The 20286-nt window shown below is 55.2% G+C and overlaps 4 protein-coding genes across 4 annotated transcripts; 2 read left to right on the top strand and 2 right to left on the bottom strand.

Moving 5' to 3' along the window:
• The first annotated feature begins 2874 nt into the window (after window positions 1-2874).
• On the top strand, window positions 2875-7701 carry CDEST_12666 (Putative glycosyltransferase 2, nucleotide-diphospho-sugar transferase). The gene is made up of 3 exons (XM_062928822.1): window positions 2875-3745; window positions 3886-4590; window positions 4777-7701. Exons 1-3 carry the CDS (start codon window positions 3173-3175, stop codon window positions 6028-6030), a joined length of 2532 nt encoding a protein of 843 aa, XP_062784873.1. The 5' UTR covers window positions 2875-3172; the 3' UTR covers window positions 6031-7701.
• Window positions 7702-8524: 823 nt separating this feature from the next.
• On the bottom strand, window positions 8525-14003 carry CDEST_12665 (Putative serine/threonine-protein kinase, active). The gene is made up of 3 exons (XM_062928821.1): window positions 12737-14003; window positions 10875-12673; window positions 8525-10797 (listed from the first exon to the last, which is right to left on the bottom strand). Exons 1-3 carry the CDS (start codon window positions 13958-13960, stop codon window positions 9372-9374), a joined length of 4449 nt encoding a protein of 1482 aa, XP_062784872.1. The 5' UTR covers window positions 13961-14003; the 3' UTR covers window positions 8525-9371.
• Window positions 14004-14415: 412 nt separating this feature from the next.
• On the top strand, window positions 14416-16356 carry CDEST_12664 (Putative protein kinase domain, prion-inhibition and propagation, HeLo; the record flags this gene model as incomplete). Its single annotated transcript, XM_062928820.1, has 1 exon — window positions 14416-16356. The coding sequence occupies one exon, from the start codon at window positions 14416-14418 to the stop codon at window positions 16354-16356; it is 1941 nt and encodes a 646-aa protein (XP_062784871.1).
• Window positions 16357-16452: 96 nt separating this feature from the next.
• CDEST_12663 (uncharacterized protein) lies at window positions 16453-17893 on the bottom strand. Its single transcript, XM_062928819.1, has one exon. It carries the CDS (start codon window positions 17883-17885, stop codon window positions 16737-16739), a length of 1149 nt encoding a protein of 382 aa, XP_062784870.1. The 5' UTR covers window positions 17886-17893; the 3' UTR covers window positions 16453-16736.
• Between the last annotated feature and the right edge of the window lie 2393 nt (window positions 17894-20286).

The following is a 20286-nucleotide window of genomic DNA, read 5'->3' as shown; positions in this document are numbered from 1 at the left end:
AACAGGCAAGCAGGGGCAAAGCTTAGTGACTTGAGAGAGAGTGAGAGAGAGAGAGAGAGTCAGGGTCAAAGATGCAGAACTGCGGCACGTCGGGCAAACGAGTTGAATGAAAGGTCCAGAACCAAAAGAACAAGTAAAAGAAGAAGAAGAACCTCTCCCCCCCCCCCCCCCCTTTCCCCTATTCCCAACAGGCGGCGCAGCGCACGCCACCCCGAGGAGGCTGGACTTGGTGCAGCGAGTGTAAATTACCTCGCGGTTCCTTGGCCCCAGTTCGTGCTTCTTCGTCCTCTCCCTCCCCCCCTTCTCCCCTCCTCTTCTACTGTACTTCTTACATCACCATCCCATCCGTAGTCTCCCGCCCGTCCTTTTTCCATCCAATCTCTTCCACCCCAAATGTCAAACAATCCGGTCGGAAGTCGATAGGCTATTCGAATCGTAAAATGAAAACCCCCCCCCTTCCTCCGAAACGAAAAGGATCGGAGTCTTGGGGCGGGGGGCGGGCTCTCGCCGGTTCACGCCTGGGCCGTTACACACATGTTGGGGGAATCGGCGAACGCTCCGGCTCAAACAACCACGTCGATCCATCCCACACACCAAGACAAGACTCCAAAAGAGAGCCCAAGGCTCGAGCCAACCAGACATCCACCTCGGATCAGAAAAATCGACGATTGCAGGTTCTGCTTTTAAATCGGAACCGGCCCCTGGCTTAGCGCATTCAATGTGCCGGCGTCACCCCTTCCAGCATAGAGTGCAGCGCAACTCGAGTGCGGATACTGCCCGTCCATGCAAATGGTGCATCGTCCAATGAGATCCGCATTTCTAGAACACGAGAAAAATGAAAATAAAAAACAGGGATTAATGAAGATAACGGCCCTGCAAGTGGATAGAGCACCATGGCAGAGTGCATGAGAGACCGGGCTGCCCATGAACGGGCTTGGCCGACGTTTCCAGGATGACCCCGTGCGGGCGTGGGCGAGTCCTCCTGTATGGGAAGGGAAGTCCTGGGATGTCCCTCATTGGAGAGAAATGTCATCCGAACTGTGGACTCGGGGGCCACTCATTGTAAAAGGAAAAAAGAAGGAAAAAAAAGAAAAGAAAAGAAAAACTGGAGAGTCAGCAGAAGCACTTCAACGGCGTGCGAGGGGGGGGGGGTGGTGCGCCGAAAGGGAGGCACAGCAGCAGGCGTTGAGCTGCTGCCTCTCACTCTCGCTTTCAGTGACACTCTTACTCTCAGTGACAATCCCACTCACTCAGACCCTCTTGGATCCGTTGCAGAGTGAGTAGGCAAGAAAAAGCGGAAGAGAGAGAGAGTGTGTGTGTGTGAAGGAAAGGAAAGGGAACAAGACGGAGTAACTCCCTCAGGTCGCCGCCCGGCCCCCTCATGACATTTGACGGCTTCGATCGCTTCTTTCCCTTACTTTCCTTTTCGTCTCTCCCCTTCCCTACTAACGCCCACTATACATACACTACACTTATCTGTACTATCATGTCCCCTTGGTTTTTAGCGGAGGCTGCTCTCGCTCGGCCCTCCCCCCACCTGTGTCCTGGTTGCGAGTCCCATCTCAACTTGTCGCCGAAACATCCAATCTTTTGGGTGGGAAATCGCGAAGCGGGCAGGCTGGCGGAGGGAGGTAGTGAGGGAGGACGTGCTGAAAATAAACCAAAAGTGAAGGGACCGGGGGGGGGACAACAACAAACCAACGGCGCGGCGGCGGGATGAACCAACCAGGCATGAACCGGTCCTCGAACTCTTCGGGGCTTCGAGTGAGCGGGCTTGATTGATGGCTTATTGCTGGGCAAGACAAGCTAACCTGCTCCCCGGTGTCCGGCCGCATGTCTTCCATACACCCCCTCCCTCCGCCACGGTAAACACGCACCCCTCCCCCCTCCCCCCTCCCCCCCTTTCCTTCTGGTGGTGTGGTTTGTTGAAGCAAGCGCTTGGCTGTCTCTCTCTCAATGTCGATATCGAGTTCAACTTGGCCAGTCGTCCAGTCAGTCAGTCATTCAAGCTCTCTCCGGTTTCTGGTTCTCACACATACAAGGCCTTCACAACCAGAAGAAAAGCAAGACAAGTGCCAACTCCGACCCGAAAGTCATTGGAGGCAACATTAGCATGCTCTAGGGAACAAAATGCCACTCGCATCTCGGGACCCCGGAGGGAGGGGCGGATGGCACAGACCGCATTCAAAGGGGCGAGTCCATCAACAGTTCCACACTACAGGTACAGATGCACCCAGACTGGCCAAGCCGATGATGTGGGCTCCATCCAAACCTGGACCTCCCAATTTTAATCACGTCAGGCTCATGTCGGATCGTAATCATGGCAGTGAGGCTTAGCGGAGTCCGAGTGGGTTCCCGTCAAGTCATGTTCTTGATGTGCGCGTCCGCTGTCTGTGTCTGTTGGCCTGTCCGGCGTCCGTAGGTCCTGTCCCCTCCTCCTCCAAGCAAGCTCCTGGACCTAGACGCCTCGTCGGCGTGTCTTGTTGCTCCCCCCCAGATTGACTGCTTGTTTGCCTTGCCGCCCTTCTTGGCCGAGAAGTCAGGCCCTCCTATCGACGTAGAGAAAAGCAGCTGGCTCGGCTCTTTCTTGTACACCCCCTTCCCTCTCTCTATCCCAGACCCGACTGGCATCCTGCTCCTCCTCCTCCTGTCTGTCAAGCCAGTCCAACCAAGTCCGCCCCTCCCACCCCCTCCCCTCTTGCGAAGCGTCCGTGTTGGCGCGCCTGTGCAAGCTTTCTCTTACTGCCGCTGTGCTGCTCAATGACATACATCTTGGGTCGAAGCTCATGTGTGTACTGCATAGCACAATCTACATGTACTAAGCGGGTCGACTGTTATTCCCCTTTTTTTCTTCCTTAACTTTACACACATAATACTTTCTTCCCTTTACATCACCCACCACACCCAACCCACATTCGTTTTTACAACAACCCTTCAGTCTTTGAACTGAACTTGGCGGGAGAGAGAGAGAGAACAAGAAGGAAAAGAGAGAAGGGAGACCGAGACGCGCGGGCACCACCATCGTTTCTGTTTTACCCGTGACCAGCCTCTTGCGCACATTCGAGCGTCCTCGGCAGACACGCACACACACACACAAACACACACACTGAGTCCACCCTAGACACGCTATTCACTCGTTCATTCCAACCGTCGGTTGGGCAACACGGCAGCCATGATGAGGGGACACGGCGGCCAGCAGGGCCAGGGTCAACCTGAGGGGGAAATGGTGGAAATCGACGTTCTTCAAGGCCATCACCACCCTCACCAGCACCAATATCAGCCGCCGTACCAGAACGGCCAGCAGCAGAACCAGTACCAAGAACAATACCAGGAGTACTCGCAGAACCCCTACGACAACACTCACAACGGCCACAACCCGTACGAGACCGATCCCAGCTACGCCGGCCAGGAGGCCTACGGACGCGCCCTGACGAACAACGCGAACTCGCCGTACCAGCAGCAGCAGGACCAGTTTCATCAGCAGCAGCAACAGCAGCAGTACCAGCAGCCGCACGCCGTTTCCGCCGGGGACGACTACGGCCCTCCCGGCTGGGCGAATCGTCACTCGATTGGCATGGCTGGCGCACCTTCGATCGGCCCGTCTATCTCGGGCATGGACACGCCCGTCGACTCGAGAGCCGCGACGCCGACACTCAAGAGCGGCATGCAGACGCCGTTCGACGGCGACCATCTGCCTCCGCCGAGGCATCCGTGGTCGACGGATTCCACGCCCAACAGCCCAATGGTACGTACGCAACGACGTGTGTTTCTTGGAAAACACAACAAAAAAACTCGTCCAGTCTTTTCCTCCCCCCCTCCTCCGGTTACCTCGCTCAAAATGACAAAACTTTCGTTACGAATAAGCCCACTGACAATGAAAAACAGAACCAGAGCCATCAGAGCTTGCAGAACCTCCTCCCCGGCCAGGCTTCTCCCGTGCTCGCCAAGGAATGGGTCGAGGGCAGCGACCAGATCGCGCGGCTTCACAAGCGTGACGACTCGGACATCTGGAAGGGCTGGAAGCGACACGTCTTCCGGCTGGTGCCTCTGCTGACGATCCTCGCGACGGGCATGTACCTCGTCTACCTCGGCCTCCGCATCTACTGCGTCATCTCGGCGCAGAACCTGGCCAAGGAGATCTACGCGCAGGCCTGGGTCTTCATCGCCGTCGAGGTCGCCGTCGCTATCCCGTCCATCATGCACAACATCTGGACCATGTGGTCCATGAAGAAGCGCCAGCGCCCTAAGTTGAGGCTCATGGGCGACGAGGTGCCCACTGTCGACGTGCTGCTGACGTGCTGCGGCGAGGAGGACGACCTGGTGCTCGACACGGCCCGCGCCGCCTGCGACGTCGACTACCCGCGGGACCGCTTCCGCGTCATCATCTGCGACGACGGCAAGTCCTCCGGGCTCGAGGCCGGCATCGCCGCCCTGGCCATGACCTACCCGAACGTCTTCTACCTGGCCCGGCCCAAGTACCCCGGCGTGCCTCACCACTTCAAGGCCGGTAACCTCAACTACGCCCTCGACTACGTCCACACAATGCCCGGCGGTGCTGGCCAGTTTATGGCTGCTCTCGACGCTGATATGGTATGTTGTCAACCCCCTCTCCGTCATGCTTTCACACATATCACCATCCTCTCACTCCTCCCCCCCCTTTCAACTTCAAAGGACATGAATAAACTTCCGCCTCCTTTTCAGCCTCTTCTGTAACAAACACCATTTACTTTCCCGCCTCATGTAAATCAACATCAATCTAACTCTCTCACCCCGCAGATCCCTGAGCGCGACTGGCTCCGTGCCATCCTGCCTCACATGCTCATCGACCCCAAGGTGGCCCTCGCGTGCCCCCCGCAGCTGTTCTACAACACGCCGCCGTCCGACCCCCTGGCGCAGTCGCTCGACTTCTTCGTCCACGTCATCGAGCCCATCAAGGACGCGCTCGGCGTCGCCTGGTGCACCGGTTCCGGCTACTGCGTCCGCCGCGAGGCCCTCGACGAGATCGGCAACTTCCCGCTCGGCTCCCTCGCCGAGGACGTGGCCACGTCGACCCTGATGCTCGGCAAGGGCTGGAAGACGGCGTACATCCACGAGCCCCTGCAGTTCGGCACCGTCCCCGAGGACTACGGCGGCCACCTCAAGCAGCGCACCCGCTGGGCCATCGGCACCGTCGACACCTCGTTCAAGCTCAACTTTTGCCTCTACGGCGAGAAGGTGAAGCAGATGACGACGGCCCAGCGCTTCTCGGGCTTCCTGTACGCGACGCTGTCGCTGTACACGATCCTCCTGACGCTGTCCATGTTCGCCATCCCCATCATCCTCGTCATGGGCAAGCCGCTGGTGGCCTACGCCAACTACGAGCAGCTCCGCTGGCTGATCCGCGCGTGCTTCGCCGCCACCATCACCAACCGCCTCTGCGAGTTCGCCCTCTTCATCCCGGCGGGCTACCACACGGGCCAGCGCGGGTCGCGCTACCAGCTCTGGATGTCGCCCTACATCGCCCTCTGCATCATCCGGTCCTTCATCCTGCCGACCTGGCTCGGCGGCCAGACGCAGGCCTTCAAGCCCACCGGCTCGCTCGGCTCCGCCCTCAACGAGCGCGACCCCAAGACGCGCAAGGGCATGTTCCGCCGCCTCTGGGGCGTGCTTATCAACTACATGGCCATCTTCCACCTCGCCTTCGTCTACCTGACCCTCGTCGGCGTCGTGCTGACGTCGTACCGCTGCTTCTACGTCAACGACGACCTGCGCGACACCCTCATGTGCCTCATCACCCACGCCTTCTGGCCGCCCCTGACCTTCATCTTCATCTGCAGCTCGCTCTGGACCCCCATCGCCTACGCCATCGACCCGCCCAACATGCCCGAGCGCGAGCAGCTGCTCGACCGCGACCCCAAGACCTTTGTCGCCCACCCGTCCAAGCAGAGCAAGAAGATCGCCTTTGGCGGCCAGGCCGCCTGGTTCGAGACCGAGCTGACCGTCACCACGGGCTACACCATCCTCGTCTTTGTGCTCTCATTCATCTACTAAAGATTGTTTTGCTCCATTACTATTGTTTTTTTTCCATCTCGAATTGTGGAATGGAGACTTGGGGGGATTTTGTTATCCGCTCTGTTTCTCCAACACTCTGGCATATCAGGGCGCAGACACAGGCTCAGGGGGCCCTCCCCTCGCAGTAGCGATTTTGAAATACACGCACAGCCGACACCCGCAGACACTCATACACACAAACACACTCTCACACACACACATAACTACAAACACACATCACAGACGTACAAAAAGATGACTGTTACGATAATGTAATGCCTGTAACTACTGCACATAGATCAGTATAGAATTACGCACAACGTACTACGGGCGGGGGATGCGGAGGGAGGCGGCGCAAGAAACCACACACAGATTTCAATCCCTGCTGGATAACGGGCCAGAAGGAAAACGGGGTTTCACACAGCATCATTCATATTCTTCATCTCGCTATATCGAATACATTGAAAAAAAAATTATTCATAAACCTTGCCGCTCCTCCTTTGTGAAGATGGGGTGTAGTGAGTGTAGCCTGATCCGGACTGGAATTTGGCATCTCGATTCTTCACATAAGCAACTCACACCAGTTTCAGTCAGGGGCGCACTCCTGTTTTCTCCCGGGAAAAATCTCCCTGGAACTGGTTGGTGAGCGAGCCCCGGTTGTCCAATAAGCTAAGTTGCAAGCTTCATTCTCTCTCTATCCCTCTCTCTATCTCTCTCTCTCTCTATCTCCCCTTTCTTCTCCCATCGGATAATGGGCAGCCCTTGGCGTCAAACGTGTACCTAAGCCTGTCCCTTCTGTGGCGCCGCGGGAGGCTGGGACCCAAGACAGGAATCGTCACTAGAGCCAATGTCTCTCGTTCGTCATAGGCGCAAGCCCCGTCGTGCCATGTCTGGGGCGTGGATGCGCCCCCTTGGCATGTTCGGCTGTTTCTGAAGGCGCGCGGACACACGAACGCCGATCCGGGTGTTGGATCACAGTTTCTTGTCCAGTCAAGCCAGCACACGGATACCCATCTCTCTTCTCGTCATTGTCTTTCTTTTCATTTCTTCCCCCCGCCGTGCGGCTTGTGGCACAGTGAATTGGTCCTGTTGCGTTCTGCAGAGGCTGTCAACTTGCTGACGCTGAGCATGCAGACTGATAAGAAGACAGACATGGCGACGGGGCTTGGCGGGCACCAGCTGCGGCGGTGCTGCTGTGGTGTGATGGTTGCACCGTATCCGTATCTCTCTTTGCGGTAAGTATCTGTTAATCCACCAAAGTGCCAACGGCGCGCGCTCTCTCTCTCTTCATGGTTGGATTCCAACTTCTCCTCGCCTCTTCCGCATTCAGTTCACGCTCCCTCCATCCTATCCTCGAGTCCCTCTCCTCCCTTTGCCCTTTGCCCTTTGCCTTCCCGGCTTTGCCGCGAGGTGGGCGCCCGGTGGAGTTCTCCTCCATCGGTGTAACCCCCTTCTTCCCCCCCGGGCGCCCGGCCCCGTCCGCAGCCCAGCTCAAAGCACCGCAATGATGACCGTGACGAATAATGACCAAAGGGAAAAGCAAAATGCGTGGCAGGGCAGAAAGCGACATTCCCTCGGCTCCCTGAGATGATGTTCCCTCGGCTTGCTCCCCGCCCCCCTCGTCAAGACTCTCTCAACAAGACGTGTGTGCGCTAAACGTGTCAAACACACCCTCGTCATATCTGCCTGGACCCCCCCCAGCAACATCCATCCATCCCCCCCCTCGCCGGCCGTGGGCCCCGAATCCGACCTCCGAAAGCCTGTCAGCACACCGCCAAGGCGGAGTACCAAGTCTTTTACAGACGAACCACACGCCAAGGATATTGAACTTTTTATTTTTATTTTCTTTTTGTCCACTTTCTCGCTAGCACCGCCGCCGAATAATTCGCTCACTTTGATTTTTGGTTTTCTGCCTGCCAACCAACGGCGTTAAGCGCGCAACTCGCCCGGTCGACCGCCACCCCTGAGTCAATACAACATTTTCAGGGGGAAGCCTAGCGGTCTGTCCGTTCCCTGATGGTGCCGGCTACGACTGCTGTGCCATTATGGCGTCGGCCGGGTTAGCCCACACTAGCTACTACTACGGATTACCATATCAGAGTTATTGCTCCTACGACGGTGTGTATGTATGTCTTGAGAAGCCACTACCGGCCGACCTACGGTTATCGTACCGCCGTCGTCTATCCTCTTGTCTCGGTGAGTTGTCGGTAGGCTCCGGGGCGGCTTCTCGGACGATTGAGAGTCAGTCGAGTTTGTGTCTATTTTTAGCATACCAGTGAACAAACCACACATTCTTGTTGCGCCACGCAAGCAAAGTCTCGTTCCCCCGGATCAACATCAACAACACAGCCAGATCTCTCGCCGATCACATGTTCGTCCACTCCCTCCGCCCGTCTTCCCGACCGGGCTCGCCTCCCGAGATTGCTTCTTATCTCGCGCTCGTCTCATCCAGATTGCCCATCTTGTACAAGTAGGTCACAATGTTCCGAAGCAAAAACACATGTCCTCGCCGACCCGGGCGTGGACACGACATGTTGATCTTTGCCGCGCCAATCAAACTCTCATCCCCGCAGCAAACCCCTCCCCCTGTCCGTCCGCGGTAGGGAACAGCGAACATCACAACGTCGGCTGGTCTCCATCGTGTGCCGATCCGGCGGAACCCCTCGGGGCCCGGCCGCCGGGGCAACGGTTCCCTCTCCGGAGCAACCTGCAACCATGATCCAATGGTGTAAAGCCGACGGCGGCCCACGTCGCAATCGTATGTGGGTTGCGGGGAGAGACGTCGACGTTCATGCCGTCTCCCCGCCTTGAGAGAGTTTGTTGAGAGGGTCATGCGGGCAGCCGACTGGCAAGCTGTTTCTCCGACTTTCCAGGACTTTTGAGTAAGCGGTTATGATGATCCTGACGTAACACAGAAGTGTGAGTGTACGAGAACAGCTGGCTGAAGATACATGTTTCAAGAATCAGTGGAACTGAGAGAGGCTGAGATGCCAGGCTAAAAAGCATAGTGGGACCACTAAGTCGCATAACCTAGGATCGACTAGATCATTTACGAGGGTAAATGAAGGCAAGTAACGGCAAGAAATCAAAACAACGATGAAATCATCATGTTGTTCATGTGGCTAGATCAGTAACGTTCCCTTGATAGCATCCACATTAAAGAGCATATAGCTATCTAGCGTATGTAAACAGTCTATGCACGGTCTGTTTGTCTCTATAGATCTTAGATTCAACTTGTAAAATAGACTTCGTTTACTAAGGTACGTTGGGATACTTCCCTAGGTGTCTCTTGTATTGTAGCTGTGCTGGAGACGTGAAGAAGCAAAACTGGAAGTGTTTTTTCAGGGGCCCCAAACAATGAATCCTGTAAAGAAAAGGACCAACAACACAAGTTCAACCCCTATGAAAACGAGTGGCAACAGAAATGTGTAGTTGCTGCAACTCGACCTCAGTTCCCCGGCTTCTACATAATACTTACAGAATTGAAGCGGACTCCAGTGGTATCTCATGACAAGAACAGGAAGGCCGATGTGGTGAAACAGAAAGCAGGTAAAACACGCAAAGTACCACATCGCTTGACCTTTTGACCCCGAAAACTCTCTCGCACCCTTGGATACAAGCTTAAAATGGGGGAAAGCATACGACAAGAGAGCCCAGAGGTACACGAACCCCCACTTCTGTCCTGTAGACATAGGGTGCAACACGTTCTGCGTGCCGTAGACAACAGCTACAGGCAGTATTACTGCATATAGCAGAGCATGCAGCACTGCTACCCAGGCGCGGGCTGTCTTGCTGGCTGTAGGTCCAGTGGTGGTGATGATTGAGAATGGCGAGACGCGGCCCCCACGAGCGCGAAGGATTATGGCGGCTTCGTCCAGCTTGCGCTCGTACAGTGCGTACAGCAAAGATTCGCGAATCTTGCTGTACTCGCTATAGATTTCCCTGTGAGTTTGGAGATTAGGGTCGTGAAGCTTTGGTTGCCCGTCCACGTTGTGCAGCTTCATCAGAGCCTCTTGTTCCAACATGCTCGTTACTTTAGGACGCAATGACGACTTTCGTTTGTTGGCCCACCATTTGGAGTGCTCCAAGGCTCCTTGCAGAGGCGTGTCAAGGCAATCTTTCCATGTCCCGTTGACTCGCCAGCCTCTGTTGAGCAGTTCGAGGAGCGCCTCTGTGTTGGAACTTTTGATCGCCAACCTTAGGTAAACTCCGGAAACAGAGTGACCGTTCGCAACTTGCACTTCGATGACGTTCCACAAAGCCTTTCTCTCCAAGCTATTCTGCAGGATATTGCCCACGACCAATGACTCGTACTCCTCTGCTTGTAAGGGACACCTCTGCCATTCAGGTACGCTTTCTTCCGCAGTATCGAGTATGCTCTTGTCTTTCTGTCGCTGGAAATGCCACTTTGACTGAAGCCATCTCCACCGTGAGCTCACCGGGTATCCTAATCCGGCTGACCTCCGGGAACACAGGTGCTTCAACACAAACCGACATTGCTCATATGAGCCGGATCTCAAGATCAGGTTAAGAACTGGTTCCTCGAGACGTTCTAGTTCTAGCCGTTCAAAGCCTTCCCAATTTGTTAACGAGAGGAAACCCGATAACGTAGAGTCGTATGGCGCCATTAATTTGCTCATCAGAAGGTCTGGATTCTTGCTCAGCAGGATGCTCGCCGCGTTCAAGTTTAGAATTCGTACGGCATTGAGGAGACATCTAGGAGCATTGAAGAGCTTTTGATTCTCGACTTTGTCGACAATCTTTGACCTAGGTTTCGATTAGACCCATATGTCGATCACTTGACATCTGTCCCAAGACGTAAGAAATACGAGATGTTTGCTCACAAAAAGTATGAATCCTGATGTCGTGCGTAGATGGCATTGTTGAGTAATCCTTCTACGATAGAGCAGCTGTGAGTGTGACCTTCGGGACGCGCTCTATACATATCCTGGCCTTGGAGCAGCCGATAGTTTTTCAGCCACCAGTGAGGATTGTCGCGGCATGGCTCTTTTTGGCACGGAAACTGGAATTCGTCTCTGAGAAGCGAAACATGTTCGCAAAGTAATCGGTCAAAGATGTGTCGCAGCCCAGAAGTTATGGACTTCCTCAGGAGGTGAGGGCTTACGGTTTTAGTCCCGAATTGAGAGCTCTCGATCGGTGACAAAAGCCACAATGGAAGATCTTGTTGTGTCGCCGTAGTTCTATCCAGCATGAAATTGACGGCATCCAAACTATCTCCAGCAACGGCAGCCGCCAGAGTGTCCATCTCAAGTGATGAACGCGAAACAAACTTAGGGTCCTCGACGGTGGTGACAAAGTCGATTGTCCGTTCAAGGACGTCGCTATAACTGCCTCCGTAAATCATAGCGCGAAAGAAATCCTCTGGAAGGTCTATTGTTGATACTGCGACGCTTTTGAAAGGGACTTGAGAAAGTCGCAATAGATTCTGGCCCGTCCAGACTTGTACTTTGGCAAGGTCGATCGTATGAAACTCTCCGTGTGTTTTCAGGTGATTTCGCAGGATTTCCAAAGCGTCGATTCGGAACAATGATAGACAAACGGCTAAAATACGCCTGAATCGGGAACCAGCCTCGCAAATTTGACAGACTGAGCCCGACGGATCGCCATGGGCAGCTTCCAGGAGGCTTTCGAGGAGGGCTGTCCTATTGTGCAGGATTGAGTTGAGCATAGGGCAACATCGTAGGCCAAGGGAGAAAAGAAGCGTCTCATCATCTTTGCGAACCGGAAGAGCTTCGTGAAGAATATCGGCGCCACTTTTGACAAGAAGTACGACGAACTCATTCACGTGCTTGTCGTCAAACTTGGTGAGAAGATGTAGCGCGGTCTGGCCAGACTTGTTGTAAACAGATGCTCTCGGGTTTTCCCGGCCGAGCAAATATCTGAAGACCTCGAGTTGGCCGTGATGAGCGGCAAGTAAGAGCGGTGTGTTGCCTGAATCGTCGACGCTACTGATCGACTTTAGGTCATTGGCGATGATGACTTTGAGCTGGTCGACTGAATCGGTTTTGATGGCCTCCTGTAAAGCGCTAGTCATCGATGTTGGAACCGATTGCGTTAGGTCTTCATCGATTTCGCTGTCTTGGAGGTATCTCTGAATCGATGCCATAGACTTGTGTTTCGGGTCGATAGTTCGGTCGTCTGTTGGGCGGAACCACTCGGCGGTGCCAGGGACTTTGGGTTCAAGTCCATGGTTGATGCTAACGCTACCACTTGCTCTGTCTTTTGGAACATTAACGTCTAAAGTAATGCTCTCCAGGATTGCGGCGGTTGTGTTGGTGACTGCTAGTCTCTCAGACTGCGAAGAGGTGGTCTTGCTTCGCTGCCAAGAGGCCGATTTGTCGCGGTCTCTGATTCCTTTGGCCACGACGATGGCGTCCTGGAGCGGTTTGAAGAACTCTTGCGCAGCGGCAACTCCATTCTCGCGAGCCATGGTCAGCCAATGAGAGGCTGCTTCAAAATCTCTCGGGATACCGAACCCGGAGAAATGACAAATGGCAAGTTCCCATTGCGCAGCCGAGTTTCGTGGATCATTTGGCTTGGTGGCTAACTCGAGAAGCGTGGCCACGATGCGCGCCTTCAAGTGATGACTGCAGTTGATGAGGGTATGATAACCAACAGAAACCTGCGAAACTGACTTAGGTACGGTTCAACGGGCCGAAAATTGACTGAACCGGACATTAGTTACCTTGGAAATGACATCGAGTGCTGGTACCCGAACCGTCGGGCAATAAACAACCGGCACGCGGCTACTCGTGATCTGGTTCTCGACCAGATACAAGTCGATGATGTCCATTGAGCCCCTTAAACTTCGAGCGTCGGGGTTCAACTGGACCGTCTTGCTGAGAAGGCGGGCAATGGTGCCTACTTCGAGGTCCGAGTCGTCGTTGCATCGATCTTCCTTCTCGACAATGCCCACCAACTCGAGAAGTATGCTGCCATCCTGTTTATGGCTCTCAACTTCTTCCACTTCCGTGTAGAATGCGCGGCCCAGCATGATCGACAGTGTGACCAACCCAAACGAATAGTAGTCCGTGGCCTTCATCTGCTGGAAAGTCATGCTGGTCATCTTGGTAACCTCAGGAGCGGACCACTGCGGCGTGAATGCTGGCAGCGTCTCTGCAGTATCGGATTCTATGACAGAGTGGCCGAAGTCTGTCAGTTTCAGCATGAAGGAGTCCCGCGCATCGTGCCGAGGGAAAACGAGAATGTTCTCGGGCTTGACGTCTCCATGCACCACGCCGCAGTCGTGAAGCACGGACAACCCTTCCGCGATGTCGCGGCAGAAATCCAATTTAGCCTTGAAGCTCATCTTGACAAACTTCCAGTTTTTCCAGAAGTTGTCGAGGGCGCCTTGCGGAGCGAATTCTTCGAGGAGGATGGGACGTGGAATAGTGGCACCCTCGTCTTCAAAGTCCCAGCCCACTCCGCGGAGGCGGGTGATGTTTGGATGAGACTTTAGCGGCGCGTGGGATCTAATGCGCAACTCTGTGATGAAGCTGTTGAGGCCATCGGCGCTCTCTTCCAGGATGCTGTGCCTTGGCCGCTTGATGACGATGCCCTCCGAGTACGATCCGATGGTGCCGCGACTGAAATTGGAGGGCGCGGCTAGGGCTAGCTGGGCATGCGTGACGAGGCTCGTGTGTCCTTTCCCCTGGTAAGTCTCGAGAACGGACGGATACTGTTGGATTGGAACCAGGTCATCTCCCTGGGCTTGGTATATCTCACAAGTGAGTGAGACGAACGTGAGGAAATCGGCTCTGGGTCCTGTGTTGCTCTTCGATCGACCTGCACGGGCCCTGACTCTGGTGAAGTTGGCTCGAGATTGTGATACAGAGAGCCGGAGATCGTTCAAGTTGACGCTTCCCTGGGGAGCAAGCCGCGTCCTGGTTGTCGTGTGGCCGAATTCCATTGTAACGACGATATGACTGGCATTAGCAAAGAGCAGCGTTACGCTCCAGCTGGCCGATGATGCTGGTGCTGATAGTGAAATGAAGTTGGGACGAATTTATGACAATTGAATCATCAGGCTGTGAGCGAGCCACCGATGTCAAATCGAGGCGGCCCAAGGCGACCCAAGGCGGGGTCGCTTTCGTGATAGGCATTATGCATACGAAATGTCGAGCCTAGCCAATCGATTGTTGTTGACAGCCAATACTCCATGCATGTCAGATATCTCTATCTTGGGTTGCCTCCGCTCCGCCACCATCACGACAGCCTGATCTGGTGCCGCGAAACCTCTCATATGAAGTGTTACTCTTGTGGAATCTCCACTGTCTGCGATCGCCATAACGTTCATCCTCCATAGCTGACGCAAAGAAGCCTCAGACTTTTCAAAAAAACCATTTTACTCTGTCTTGATCTGATATGTCGGCTGGGGGACTGGAAATATTTGGGGCGGTTGGGGTATCGTTGCAACTCGTCAAGGCGGCCGGGACCTGCTTGTCGATTGTGAACGAGGTTCGACAAATCTCAAACCTTGCTCACGAGCAAAACAACGCTCACTTCGACTTACACGTTCAGGCCTTGAAGTTTGAAAGGTGGTGTGCCACGTTGAGCATCCAGGACATCTTACGGAGGACCGAGCAGGGTCCGAGTAATTCTGGGCTTTGCAAGCCGAACCATCAAACTCAGCTAAAGGGCGCCGTCGAGTCGCAGCTTCGCTTGGAGAACCCGATCCTCGTCGATCTGACCACGAAGGCCCTAGCAGACATGAAAAACGACTTTGCCGAGGCAACCAAGATCATCATGCAGTATGCTGGAGTGTCGCCGCCGCCTGAGAAAATAACCAGCAACACCTCGCTGCAAGTCCCAAAGAGCGGAAAACAATCGAGATGGGACAAAATGCTGCGCAAGGAACCAAAGGCACAACCGTCTGCCTCTCTTCAGACTCATTCGAATGTGATTTCGCGCGGAGGCTCCAGCATGGCCCTCAGAACCAAGTGGGTAACGTCGGATAAAGGCCGGGTTGAGGTCCTGTTGAAGCGAATTGGGCATACAAACGAGTTGCTGGTCGTGCTCCTCGACACCGCACACCAGGCACAGGTCGACCGCCAGACGGATATGACCATCCTAGATCTCATGGACCATGATACCCTGGAAGGGACAACAACACGTCCAGAACTGAAGACGATGGCCAAGATCAAGCAATGGCAGATGCAAGAGCGGAGAGACAGCCAAACCGACGACGCGGTGTCGGCGTACTCCTTCTCTACCATCTCGGGCGCGAATCAGGCCTCAAGAAGGATTCATTCTTATCAAGTTCGCGACTTCAAGAGAGGGAGCCTCCCGCACGGCGAATATCGAACGTTGACAGTTCTGGAAGACAAGCAGGTCATGGTGGAGTGGAAATACTACAACCGCGACCAGCCTTTCCGTCTCGAGCAGACTTTGAGACTGGGAGGGCTCGTGGGACTACTCAACAGGGACGAACTGTTCAAGAAGTTCATGACGCTGCCCTGCAAGGGTCTCGTCGACGATGCCGACAACTCGAGGATCGGGGTTGTTTTCGCGGTTGAGGGATCTGCCGGTAACCGCTTGAAATCCCTACAAGCCTTGATCCGCGAGACCCAAGTTCCAGTTCCGATCGGGCAGAGGTTTCAAATCGCCAAAGGCCTCGTCACGGCCGTCCACCATCTCCATTCTGTTGATTGGCTGCATAAGTCGATCCGGAGCGATAACATCATATGCTCCTGGGCGCCCGAATCCGAGATACAGGTCCCGCCTTCCTCTCCTAGAGGTAAACCGGCAGTTGTCCAAGAAAACGGCGGCGATGGCGCAGGTTCTGGTTTCGGGGCAGCCAAAACGTTAGCAACTCGGCCGCGCCCGCGACCACTTCCCCCTCAGTATCTCGTCGGCTGGGACTTGTCTCGCCCTGATCATCCCCTGGAGTTATCCGAGACGCTGTCGATATCCACGGCCGGGTTCCAGAGCCGACGCGACGAGATTCTCCTCTACAACCATCCGAGCCTGCATGCGCAGTCGGAATCGGGCAAGAGACCACGTTACCGCGCCAGATTCGACATTTATAGTCTAGGGCTAGTCCTCCTCGAAATAGGCTTGTGGCGTACTTTGAGCGAGCTGCGTCGTCATTGTAACAGCGACGCTGAATTCAGGGACAAGCTCCCCACCGAGTTCTGCGACAAACTGCTCCCGAGAGTTGGGGAGGTGTATTGGCGCGCCGTACAGCGGTGTATAAACGGCGATTTCGATGACGGGTCCGGCGGGGCCTCTGAGACGGAAGGATTCCAGTTACAAATAGCGTTCGAGAGGCTGGTAGTGTCTGAGATTGAGAGATGCTATGCATAGTTGTTGAATAGGACAGCTAAGTGACGAATGTAAGTATCATAGCGTACGCAGTTGACTGCCAAAGTGGTAATACTCTTTTGAGATTACTGTTCTTGAAAAGAAATTTAAACTATGGTTGGTATAAGCTTGTTTTGATTGAAATACAGTAAGATTTACGATAGGCAAAGGAGTCAACAAACTACGACACGAATATGAAAGGCCGGGACTGGGGGTGAAATAGCTTCACTGCTGCAGCCTGCCATAGTTGGGGTTTCGAGTGAAGTCCAGACTTGGAAACTTCGACGTAACAGAGTATAGAAAGATCCTTTCGGCCAGTGAAAAGAGGCAAAGATACGAATATATTGTGCCTTGGTGGATTTTCTCATCTGGCCCCTATGCCGCTATGTTTGAGTGATTTGTTGACCAGGGACTTCGCAACGGCGCGCCAACAACCACCAACCCGAGATGGGTCGCACCGCCGTCGCAGAGGCATCTTGGACTTGGAAACCCGGTATTCCAGCCAAAAACTCGGCGTTGATCTTCCCGCCGCCTTCCTCCGGCCCTCTGGTGTCGTCAAACACCACGACCGGGCATCTCGTCATGGACGCCGGAATATGGTCAGCACTGATGACGGGGAACTCGACTCCATCCAACGTCAGCTGCCGCTCCCACATGCTTTTGTTGCTGAAAATCCTCTGGCGGTCACCGCAAGGATCCCACCACGAGAAGGCAGTCAGCCACCCGGACAACGTGACCACCTCCCCGGAGCCGTTCCTCCCGGACTCGTGGACAGCGCGCATCCAAAAGTCCTTCACGTCTTGGTCGTGCGGCCGGTCGAAGCTGGCCACCATGTACTCGAGCACCTTGGACAAGCAGGCGGCCCATTCGACGGTCTCATCACTGAGTGACGACAAGAACCCCAGACCGTCCAGCATCTTGACCCAATCCTCCCGGACGCCCAGCAGCGTGACTGAGGGGAAGCCGCAGCCGACTTGGAACTCAAAGCTGAAATAGTTCTGCATGGTTCCCAAAAAGGCGATGGCGGCGGTGGCCCGGTCGTCCTCCGTCGTCGTGCTGAATTCGAGAAGCAGGCTCGTCGCGATCTCGGGATCTCGGAGGCTGCCCTTGACGAGCTGGACCAGCTGGTCCACGACGACGCCGATGTCGACCGTGGCTAAGCCTGCGGGTCGGGCGTCCACCACGATATGCTTGCGGCCTTGGTGCTCCACAAACCTATCGCGGAGCTCCTCGGCGCGCCCTTTGCCGTTGACGAAGAAGCTAAGTTGCACGAGGACGGCAAGCCACACGTCGTCCGGCCGCAGGGTCAGGTGTAGGTCTTGCTGAAAGGCGCGGATGATCGTGTTCGAGAAACCGTTCTCTTGCGGGACGATGCCTGGGCTCGTGCCCGGGGACTCGAAAGAGGTGCGCAGGACGTCATTGTGGGAAAAGTCAGAGTATGAGACGCTTTTGAGCAGGTCGGCTGCCGAGGTCGCCACGCTGTCTGCGTTCACGCCGACAAGGTGCGGTTGTGGTTCGACGACTGTAGGCATCGCGTGAGTCTTTGGGAGTGTAAGGAGGGGAAATAAAAGAGGTACATGTAGCCAAGAGGAGTTGGATTCAAGCGTTAGTAGTGACGTACACGATAAGCGAGCAGATAGATCACTTGTTTATCTATTCCTTAATTTGGAACACTCGTCGTTTGCTGATAAAGGTGGCATACCTCAACCTCATGAAGCGAAACGGCCATAGCGAAGGACTTGAGGACCAAACCAGTGGTTGAGTTGGTGACGAATAGCGAATATCTCTTGCTGTATGCTTTCTGAGTTGTTCTTTCTGTGCAATTAAACGGGTGAGTCCTTGGTTACAGGACCCGTTATTGCGGTGCTGTGCAAGACGATGGCTGATGGGTTGCTGACATCGGCGTTCTCGGCATAGAGATGGCTGGTCCGACTTCGATTGACTTTACGTGCATTTGTGATATCAGCAAGTCATTCGAGGAAGTAGTAGTTTGTTGCGCCCGACTAAGAGGAAATTTGGAATAACTCCGTGATCCTTCAGTGTATATCTGCAACTTCTCTCTCGCCTAATTTTTCTTGGCATCCGCTGTTAGTGAATCAGGTGATGAACCACTAGAATCCTTAACAGCCGAAAACTCTTCACTTCTCTGCTCCGGAGCCCTTCCGCGATGGCCTCACAGCCTCCGGCGGGCATCGGACCGCTGCCGGCCTCACCGGCCGGCCCCGATCGGGGCTCTGGGCCACCTCCAGAGCCAACCTCTCCACCAAGGGCTAAACGCCGCCGCAATACCGAGACTCAGCCACTCCGGCCCAGTCTCGCGGGAAGCCAGCCTAACACCTTCAATCCAGCCCCCCCAACGGCAAAGGGGACTCCGATCTCAACTCCAGCCACTGGTAGGACCGCCACTGGCTCTGTCTTGTCCGCCCTGGACGAGGAGGCCAGGCACTATGAGGCCCGCAAGGACGTCTTCTTAACCATCGCGCAGTCTGTTGATAATGTCGTCTCCAGCTTTGAGGGCCCCAGGAAGCAGATCGCGAAAGAGGCTACGGCCTATGTGATCCAAGCCCTAAAGAAGCTCATCAACAAGGAACATGCTCCGCCACTGAGCCGGAGCTGGGCCGCCGTCACGGCCTCGGCACCAGGTACAGCTCCAGACCCCCACCGGGCTCCGACCCGCCCGCAGGCCAGACCCCAGACAAGATCCCAGGCCCCACCCCAGCCCCAACCTCAACCGAAAGAGGACCTCCGGGTCTTCGCCCGCATCCCGGAGGAGGGCCTGTCGGCTGCCCGAAAGAACGCTCCCTTTGCCCTCCGCCAGACAGTTTGCCGAACCTTCGACCTCCAACTGGCAGATATCCCTCATATCTACCACATTGCGACCGGATACTCACTGAGGCCGTCAAACAAGCAGATCCAGCAAGGCCTCCTCGCGGACAAGCAAAAACTAGCGGGCTGCTTAGGGGCTTACAAGATAGAGACCCCGATAAAGTGGTTTACCTACGTCGTCCCGCGCTGCCCAGCCAAACTGTGGAGCGTTGATGGGGACGCCCTGGACCCAGCCACCTTGATCGAAGACGAGGTCTTTGCCCAGACAAGACTGAAGCCCACCCGGGCCCGGCAATCCCGCCTTGGGCCGAACCCCATTACGAACGAAGTCTCTTGGGTCATCTCATTCCTAACAGAGGTACAGCCCTTCAGACTGTTCAACCAAAGCAGCAGGTCCCAACTCATTCAGAAGAGGAAGACGCTCATCAGACACGACCCCGGCTGCCAGGGCTACCACTCAAACAGCTACTGCAACCGACAGCCGCTCTGCAACAACTGCAGCAGACCTTCAGACTCGCACGAGACTGGGCCCTGTACAGCTAAACCGAAGTGTGCGAACTGTTGCGGCCCGTTCCAGGCTAGCCACAAGAATTGCCCAGCTAGGCCTATGACGATGAACGGCATCCCTGCCCTCCCAGACCGGAAGGAGCGGGCTCGGATCCGCAAGGTTGGACAGAAGGCCTATGACGCCCTCTATGAGGCCGGCCTAAGCGCCTCTCGGAACAGCACCCAACAGCCTGGGGATCTCCCTCCCACCGACCAGGATCAACCGCCCGGCTCCAAGCGGCCACGCAAAAGGACACCTTCCGAGAGCTCAATTGTGTGCCTCGGGGACAGGGACACCGATAGTAGCAGCATGAGTGAGGATGAGCCCGAGGATGCCGAGGGTCCTCCCCAGACTAACCAGACTAACCGCGCTATCCTACCTCTCTTGAGCAGGAGTCAGAGGGTAGCCCAGAAACCGGATTACAACGTTGCTAATGCCTACACCCACCTGGAACTCGACTCGGAGACGTAGGCCGAAGCAGGCCTCTCCACAGGTGCTACGCATAGCTCAGTGCAACGTAGGGAAGCAGTCGCCAGCACATACAGCTTTCCTGGAGCTCT

This window comes from Colletotrichum destructivum, chromosome 8, assembly GCF_034447905.1.
Source record: "Colletotrichum destructivum chromosome 8, complete sequence".
Classification (NCBI taxonomy): Eukaryota; Fungi; Ascomycota; class Sordariomycetes; order Glomerellales; family Glomerellaceae; genus Colletotrichum; species Colletotrichum destructivum.
The sequence above is the reverse complement of the archived record's forward strand: the minus strand, read 5'-3'. Positions and strand labels throughout refer to the sequence as shown.